The 9,035-nt window shown below is 53.3% G+C and overlaps 1 protein-coding gene across 5 annotated transcripts in view; it reads left to right on the top strand.

Annotated features, from left to right (window-relative positions):
- LOC109293764 (Golgi integral membrane protein 4-like) overlaps positions 1 to 9,035 on the top strand; it is a 93,500-nt gene that overhangs the window by 67,435 nt on the left and 17,030 nt on the right. For 3 of the 5 annotated variants that reach the window (XM_019511860.1, XM_019511858.1, XM_019511861.1), the window contains exons 6-8: positions 802 to 884; positions 6,769 to 6,924; positions 7,085 to 7,390. In XM_019511860.1, the coding sequence (XP_019367405.1) occupies positions 802 to 884; positions 6,769 to 6,924; positions 7,085 to 7,390 (545 nt within the window). The remainder of the gene's footprint in view (positions 1 to 801; positions 885 to 6,768; positions 6,925 to 7,084; positions 7,391 to 9,035) is intronic. The other 2 variants (XM_019511859.1, XM_019511862.1) reach the window with 2 other exon arrangements.

Below are 9,035 nucleotides of genomic sequence, written 5' to 3'. Positions count from 1 at the left end.
TCTGTCTGTGGTCAAGCTACATTGCATCAGGCTCCAGCAGTGCTTTAATAAAGCTTTTGGCAGAGCCCAAAATATGGCTGGGGCCCTTTTGATGCAGTTTGTTTCTTTACTTGGAGCACCAGAGTCCATCTTGTACTCTGTGCAGTGGAGCATAATGTAGCTGTGTGTCTGGCCATTCATGCACTAAGGGTACAAAGAGTTTGAAAGGCCTGTGACCCTGGCACTAAAAAGACGTGAAGAAACTTTCCGCAGAGCAAAGCATCCTGTAATTGCTTTCTCGCAGCCTCCTTTAAAGCAGCTGGTCCTCTCCCGGAGCTAGAGACAGGCTGTTGAACTTTGCAGTCTAATTTGTTCTGCACTTGCTCTGCACTCTGTAGGCTAAACAGGCCTCTGTTGTGGATGGCCCCTGAAGCTACCTCCTTCCAGCAAGCTACCTCCTTGCTATGTATTTCTCCTTGCCTTCCATTAAGAGGCAGGAGAAAAGCAGGGGAGAATTAAATAAGGGGGAGAATAACAAATAAGGGGAGAATTACTCTTATCCTGAGATGCATATTTTCAGTAGTAGCAAAGAGCACTGAACAGTGACAACCTCTGGTATTTAGGTTTCTTGGACTAATGGGAGAAGCTGATGGGGGTAGTGGCTCCTGGTTGAGAGGACATTAAGCTAGCCCTTGGTTCATGCCGCCTGCTATTGCCAATGCTCTGTGAGCCCTGGCATCTCTGTAGAGAAGAGTGGAAAGCAAAGAAGATGCGGTGCTTACTGAAAGAAACGTGTCAGTCCAAGTTCTCCTTCTCTTGCAGATACAGTCTTTAAACTCAGAGAAGAGAGCAAGCTGCTTCGCAAGGCCCACCAAGAAGTCCATTCTCAGCTCCTGAATGCACAGGTAATGGGTGAGGAGTTAGAAAGAGACCCTGTCTCGGGGAGGGGGGGGGACTTGCAAGGTGGCTTCAGTGCAGTGCCGGATCTTGGATTTAGGCAAACAGCATTTATACCCTGCTTTGAGCCAATCAGCCAGTGTGAGAAAGCTGCATGGGAGATCGTTGGCCTCGTGCTTAAGAAACCAGCTGGAGGTAGTCAAAAACAGGCTCAGCCATGACCTTTAGTTGGCAGCAATGCTGAGCAACCAGTTGGGGTGAGGCAAGGCGAGGAGCCTGACTTAGCTGGAATCGTACAACCCTGGGGTTTTCCTTTGGCTTTTTCACTGCTAGTGGTTTAAGCCCCGGACTCTGACTGGGGTCAGTCACTTTCTTTGGTAATGTGGGCAAAGGGGCTGTGGAAGGGATGGAGACTGGTCTTGCTTGATCTGTTCAAACACTGGAGGGAGAGGGAACGGCTGGGGGAATGATACAGGGGAGAGGCTGGATGGATCCGACCCCAGGGAAACTCAGTGTGGCCCATAGGGGAGTCACCTCTGCCTTCAAGCAATGGGAGCCCCATCATGGGAACGAGCTGGGACAACCCCCCGGAGGGGACAGTCCTGCACCACCTGGGCTCTGGAGCATCTCCCATGGTGGGGTCAGCACACCAAGTTGAGTTCGCCCATCGCCTCCCCAGACTGGGGCCTGCTTCTGCCTTGAGCCAGGCAGGTTTCTGAATGGGGAAGACTTGAATGTCCAGGATGGGGACCCCCTCTGAGCCCCCCTAGCATCTTCCAAGCTAGTTAGTTACTAACTGGCAGAAAGCCACTGTCGTTCCCAGCACTTAAGAGCTGGCTGTGCCTGGATAGAAATCAGTCACAAAATGGGCACTTATTGTAGTCATCATTCATTGTAACGTTGTTGAGCAGACGGTTCCTGACTGGCCCTGGCGGCATTTTCCGTTCCATTTCCTCGGCTGCGCTTTTTTGTTCGGACTACAATGGTCTCGGCACCGCTGCCCACACAGACTCTCTAGCAGCACGACCACCCTTTCAGAGGCAGCCGCAGCTCCTCCGGGACCTGAGAAGGGTTGTGAAATGAGGGAGCTCCCCACGAGCTGGTCTTTCTTGCCGCCCGTGGTTGGCTTCCCAACTGCAGAGCCGCGGCATGGTGGATCCCAACGCTGTTACCGCCCTGCAGATTCACACTGCAAACGATTCTCCGCAGCGCCCAGCCAAGTAGCTGAGTGAGGGCTGAGGCCCCTGGGTGGGAGGCAGGTAGGAAGGATGCAGTCCATACTGGGTCTGCTTTGTGTGTTACCAGAGGATCTCACTGCCCAGTCAGGATCCCTTACCAGCCCTGGGTTCGTTCTGGCCGACTGCAGCTTGGTTTTCTGTCTTTTTGTTCTAGCCTCAAAGTCTTGGTAGCATGTGTTTTCTCAGTTTCAGGTAATGTGCATCTCTGAGGCAAGCCATCCCATAGCAGAAGTGTCCAGAGGGTGTCTACCTGCCTTTTTAACCCCAGCACCCTGCTTTCCTTATTTTGGAGTGTGGGATCTTGTATGTTCCATTCAAAACTATCTGGAGTCCTCTGGAATGGAAGCAGCTTTGCGGCCTGTGCTTCTAGATGGGCTTTCTGAAGGCCTGGTGCTTGGTCTCCTCCAATCCCTATATCGTTCAGCAGGTCCAGCATTGAACAGTGTCCCGCCAAACTCCAAAATTAACACAGCGATCAAAGATTGTGCCAGCCTGGGACCTCACTATATCTAAACAAGTCCCAAGACAATCCTGTTGTTGCAATTGAAAGCAAAGCCATGGGCCCAAGTGGTCCTTGTCTTTGGGAAGGAGCGGATCCAGGATCTTCTGCTGAGTTTGGGAGAGAGATGGGGCTAAGGTCTGTCACTGAATAGGAGGTCGATCACTAAGCAGGGCCGATGAAATCTCTGGTGTGGCTTGATGGCTGTTAGACACCCTAGTGTTAAGAAGGACTTTTAGAAGGTGCTGGCCAGTTGTGAAACGATGAACCTAGGGATCTGGCTGTTCTGCTTAGCTTCTTGATGCTTACCCACAGGGCTTGGGACTCTGCTTGTTGCGATGTGCTGGAGCAGCACGGTGTTGTCATCCGAATCCCTGCTCTGATGGCATGGGCTGCACTGGCACTGGGCGCAAGAAGCATTTTGGGCATGTGCGTGTCAAACAAAGGTATAACGCCTTTCCCAGCAGGAGATGGGGTGAAGTGACCCCTATTAGGTCTTGGGAAGTCCTATCAGAATGCAAAAAATAATAAATACAGGTGGCCTCTGGGCTCCTGGGGGTGAGATGGCTACAAAGCTGCTGGTCTTGTTGCAGTACAGGTGCTTTCGGGACTAGCAGACATATTTGAGCATCAGGCCTGGCCCAGAAATGGGAGATGCAGCAGCCTCCGCACGTGTAAGGCGTCATGAAGTAACCTTTCCAAGGACAGACTTCCTCAGGCAGTAATCAGAGAGCGTCATTCTACCCAGACCTCAAGGACACTGCTGTCCCAAGCGATGCTCGGTCACCGTTTGCCCATGGCCAGAACATTGCAGAAATGAATCGCAGGGCAGAGGTGTCCTGCCTGTTTGAGAGGGACTCACTTGGGAATGCAAATGGGCACAGGGAGATGTAAAAAAGCTGCTCCCCGTGGCCTCTTGCTGTGCAGAAGGGGCCTTGAAAGGGGCCCTAAGAGCTGCACAAACAACATGTCCTTGTTCTGTGAGCAAAGTGCTGTGGCGGGGGTTCATTCTGGAGGCCGGGGGGCAGAGAAGGAAGCAGCGCTGGCTTTAGAGTCAAGAGGATGAGAAGCACGAGGCTTTCCTGGCACAGCGCTTGCGATCCCACTCCCGCTCCGACGCAGCCCCTACATTCCTGCACGCGGCGGGAGCCCCTGGGGCTCTGCCGAGGGACCTCATTAGCAGACAGCGAGGCACTTGGCTTACCCCGCCGCAGCTGGGATGCTGCAACTTACAGAGGGAAGGGAAGAGAGGAGAGCGGAGGGGGAGAAATCCATGTCTGAAGTGTCCATCTGAGGCCCCCGCACCGAGCCAGGCTCCAACAGCTTTGTAAACATATTTCCTTGAAAGTCATGTCACTGCCTGGATTAGCCTTTCCTTTCACTAATTAACAGGCTGCTGTCAACCCCTCTCCTCCACTGTGGGGAAGCTGGGCAGTGAGGAGCTTGCGGCTGGATGCTGCTGACAGCTGCTGGCTTCCCTGAGCGGGATGCCTTGAGCTCCAAGGGATGGAGGGGACTGGGGTTGGTTTTTGTCTTCATCGCTCCTGTGTCCTGGTCTTCTCTGCTCTGCATTTGTTTTGGGGAGGGCCTGGGAGACCCCAGGGATTGTGGCTTTCACCAAGGGTAGGAAATGCTTGTCTCCAGTGGCAAGCTCAAGCCCAGCTTACTGCGTCTCAAAGCAGCTGCCGTGAGATGGCTGTTCGGTGCCTCAAGTGACGTCTAGTTAGGGACTACGGGAGGTGGTTGAGTGATTTTTTTCCCACTGGACAGGTGCTCACCTCGACTGTCTGACTCTTCATATTGCTGGCCTCCGAGACTTGCCAGGAACCCAGCTGCCTTGCTGAGGTGTGTGGGCAGGTCGCTCAGCACTAGCTGGGTCTTAAGGATTGTTTGGGACAGATTGAGACTGAGGCAGCTTATCTCATCCAAGCCCTTGCAGAGCTGTCGGCTGGTGGTAGTCTTGTCCAACTGAGCTGTCCTGTTGCCCGCCTCCCTGAGTCATCCGCTCACCTTCGAGCGTGAAGGATTCGCGTCTGGCTTGCTAAGTGCTGAGAGCACATGCACGTGGGCGCAGAACTCAGGATCAGTCAGGAATTAGTCTCCTTTCAAATGCTCTTTCATGAAGTCCGTGCAGGATATATTAGAGCAACGCAAGCGAGAAGATCACGACCATTCCCCACATGCTTGAATGTGGAGGTCCCGGGGAGAGAGGGGCTACTTCCCCTGGTTTTTCCTCACTATAAAGCATTTGCAAAGAGCTTGAGGGGTTTATTCTAATTTAGTCGTAGTAGTAGTATGACAGACCAAGCAGCAATGGTCTCAAGTTGCAGCTAGGAAAGTTTAGTTTACATATTAGGAAATGCTTTCTCACTGCGAGGGTGGTGAAGCACTGAAACAGGTTACCTAGAGAGGTGGTGGACTCTCCATCCTTGGAGGCTTTTAAGGCCTGACTCAACAAAGCCTTGGCTGGGATGATCTAGTTGGGGCTGGTCCCGCTTTGAGCAGGGGGTTGGACTAGATGCGACCTCCTGAGGTCCCTTCCAGCCCTCATTTTCTATGATTGTTATTCTTCCTGCAGCTGAACAATGTTAACAATATTAAAACTGCAGCATTTTTAGCAACACAAAATCCTTGCTTCCTAGTCAGCCTTGGCAGTTGCATGAAGCCTGCACCATAAGGAATACAAGCATGGCAATGAATTAAGCTTTTCTGCGGCCAGGGTTTCAGTTGTGCAAGCAGGTGGCCAACAGGATTCCCTGCCCCTGTATCGGCCCAGCAGCCTTTTGCATTCTGCCGATCTACACCACGCAAGCCCATAGCAACACCAATCCATCTGCAGGCAGACATTTGCAAAGAGGTGCATCTGTGGGGCACCCTTGTTATCTAAGGACCCCCAGAGCACTGTACACGCCTGTCCCAGCTGGCAGTGGTGTGAGCCTTGAGGAGCTCTCACTCAGGTGTCCAATGGCCCAGAGGAACGAAGGGATTTGTACAACGGTCCAGAGACCAACCTGGACCTGAACCCAGGAATCATGGATGGGGGTTGCCCTGCTTGACAGCAGCCCCCTTCCTGTAGCTCCCTGGGTCACGCTGCAGGAGACGTGTATTAGGATGAAATCTGCCTGGTTTTGTGGTAGTAAAGTCACCCTTCTCCTACCAGTGGGGCTGAGGCCTTGTGTCTCTTGAGCAGTTCCCCCCACCCATCCTTACTTTCGTTGCTCACTTGTTGTATTTTAGTTTCTCTGTTTTTGTATGTTTGCTCTGAAGGAAGTGCGGAGATCAGAACAAAGTAAAATGGCAAGGAGGGAGGAGGAAACAATAAGCCCAAGGACTTTGCTGCTGCCTCTGCTCAAAGGCTCCCCAGCCATCTGCCCCAGCGCCCAGCTTGGGCTATTTCTACATGCCTCAGCAGCCAGATGAGAAAAGCTGCCTTCTTTCCTGCACCCACTGTCCCATGGCCCTACAAATAAACCAGAAAGGAGCCTGCAGCCCTTCCTGGGAAAGGCTTTTTCAAGCCCTTTTGCTTCTGAGAGGCGGAAAGCAAGGAAATGAGCTGATAAGCTTGGAGCAGAGAGGAGGGGGTTGTGTTTGTCCGGGGAAATCCATTTTCATTCTCCTGGTGAAGCAAATTGAATTGTCGAGTGAAATTAAGCCAATGATTGTGTCAGCCCCTGTGAGATGAACACGTCCACCGAGAAATGGCTCCCTGGAAAATGGAGCCAACCTGATCTAGAGAAGGGGGCACGCGGGAGAGGGCCTGGCTTCGCAGAACGCAGGAGCAGGATGAGGCTCAGCCAGGGCTGGCTCTGCGATACGTGCTTCTGGGGTGAAATGTGGATAATGCCTGGAGAGCCCCAGAATTGCTGGCCCTAGGGAAAGGAGTGGTTGGAGATGAGTGACAGTGCAACAGGCAAGGAATTGACTCGGGCAGGGGCTGCCCTCCTTGGGGAGGGGGCAGTGTCTGCTTCCCTTGGTAGGGTCCCTCTCCCTACCCCACTCCTCTCCCTGCTGCAGTGCTGGGACGTGGTCAGGCATCCATTTGAAGCCCCAGCCCAGAGCAGAGGGGAGGGCTCTGGCAGGGCCGCAGGTTCCCAGCGGGGATGTATTAACCCCTTGTTGCCTGCATTTTTATTTGCGCCATTCTTCTCTCTGCAGACCCAGATGGAGGAGTTCAGGCAACTCAAGGAAGCGCTACAGAAAATGCCCAGTTTCAAGGAAGTTGGAGCTGCAAAGGGGCAACAGTCGCTCCAGGCACTGAAAGAACAGCCCATGGTGCCAGGCAACAGCCCGTTGCAGCTTGCGAGGCAGAAGGTAGGGTGCCCAGCAGTGGGGGTAGGTGCGTAGAGGTTAGGGGTGCTGCAGGGGGGATGTGGGGTCTAACACCTGGTTTGGGGTTGGTCGGCCGCAGTTGATTTCCCCTGCTCTTCTTTGATGCCACTTTGTAGGACTCTGTTCCCTCTCTGCCTTCCAGGTTCTTGTAGCTAATGGGGCTAAAGTATCACTGAGCCCTTTGGATGAGGACAAGCGCTCAGCTGGGAGCCCCGTGGGAGCACAAGCCTCTGGGATCAGGAGCCAGGGCAAGGGGACTTTGCCCCAGAGCCAGACCTCGCACAGTGATGGTCCTCGACCTCCAGGCAACGTGCTCTTCACCCACCCATCTCCGCTACGGGAGGCCAACCCGCCTCCAGCCGCCATGCCTGCCTGGCCACAGGGGCACAGGGCCAGCCATGTCATCCGCTTCACACGCACGGTGAACAGCGTGCAGAATGGCAGCCCTGTGAGTACAGCACAGCCCGCGTTTTGTTCGGTGACTGTGTGATACAGGCTGGGATTTACGGGGGGCCGGTGATGCTGGTCAGCACAGGTCATGCTAGTAAACTGGGAAGAAACACAGGGTCTGTCTGCATCCAGCAGCCCTGCTCGAGAATCCACTTGTTCAGTGTGATGGAGACGGGTTGCGTGGAAACTTTCCTCCTGGGAGATGCCTTTGCGGTAGTGCTAAATTTGGTCTGTTGCCTGCCGTCGGTAGCAAGCTGTGAGAAGCCTTGAGCCGCTGTTTTTGGGTGTGATGCTTTCCCATAATATTAGCACACGCTTCATATTTCATCAGGAGCCAAAAGACCTTGTCACGAGATGATATGCTGCTCCACAAAGATGGCTCCACCCATATCCATTGCCGGCAACCCCAGCACTTCTATTTCTTTTGGGCCTGAGAGGAGTTCCCTGCCTTTATTCCAACAGCAGTTTGTTTCCATGTCTGATTGTTTCATTCCTCCTCTCCAAGCCAACACAGAAGCAAAGGGGAAAGTTTAATCCTTCTCTGGCTTGCTCTGCAGGAAGCTGGCCTTGGGGAGGTGCTTACATCTTCTCCTTCACAGGCTGTTGGCAACCCACTAGGACTAAGTGCAGTTTTGGGCCCCCCAGTACAGAAAGGATGTGGACAAACTGGAGAGTCCAGTGGAGGGCAATGAAAATAGTTCAAGGGCTGTGGGGGACATGACTTCTGAGGAGGGGCTGAGGGATCTGGGCTTATTTAGTCTGGAAAAGAGAAGACGGGGAGATTTAATAGCAGCCTTCAACTGCCTGCAGGGTGGCTCCAGAAAGGATGGAGGTGGATTGTTCTCGGTGGTGGCAGATGACTGAACAAGGAGCAATGGGCTCAAGTTGCAGCAAGGGAAGTTTAGGTTGGATATTAGGGAAAAAATTCTTACTAGGAGGGTAGTAAAGCACAGGCTACCTAGAGTGGTTGTGGAGTCTCCATCCTTGGAGGTTTTTAAGACCTGGCTAGACAAAGCCTTGGCTGGGATGACCTAGTTGGGGCTGGTCCTGCTTTGAGGTCCCTTCCAACCCTCATTTTCTATGATCTTATGACTGGGTTGTGTCCATTCCCCACTGTGCTGCAGACCAGCCAGCCTCACCCAGCAGCAGGCAGGCCCTGGTGGGTGCACGGTGTAGGTACGAGAGGAAGGGAATGGGAAAAGAGAAGGGAAAGGCTTCCCACTATCTGAGGTGGTCAGGGGCCACATCCTGGTCCACCCTGTTCAGGTCCCTGAAAACCCGTTAACAGATCTGTTCCTGTAAACAGATCCATTACCTTGGACTGGGAAGAGTCGCAAGAAGCAGCATGGATCCACCCCACCCGCCTCTTGCATTAACAGTTTTCCAGGGACTCGAGCAGGGTGCAACATGACTGTGCTGGGACACTTGCACACCTCCTTGGTGGAAGAGGGTCTGACCCAAAGCGTGGCTACTCTACTCTCCCTGCTGGGGAATCCCAGGACTACATAACAGCATTACAAGCCTAGGAAGGGGCCATGACTCCAAAATGCTTGAGATTACCCCGTTTTGTTATTGATGCCCCGCTCCCTAAGGGCTGGCAGGCAATCTGGAGAGGGGCTGGCAGTCTCCATTAACTGGTTCCC

The sequence above is a fragment of the Gavialis gangeticus genome, unplaced genomic scaffold, assembly GCF_001723915.1.
Source record: "Gavialis gangeticus isolate Ggan-Ray unplaced genomic scaffold, GavGan_comp1, whole genome shotgun sequence".
Lineage (NCBI taxonomy): Eukaryota > Metazoa > Chordata > Crocodylia > Gavialidae > Gavialis > Gavialis gangeticus.
Note: the sequence above shows the minus strand (reverse complement) of the source record. Positions and strands in the feature narration are given on the sequence as shown.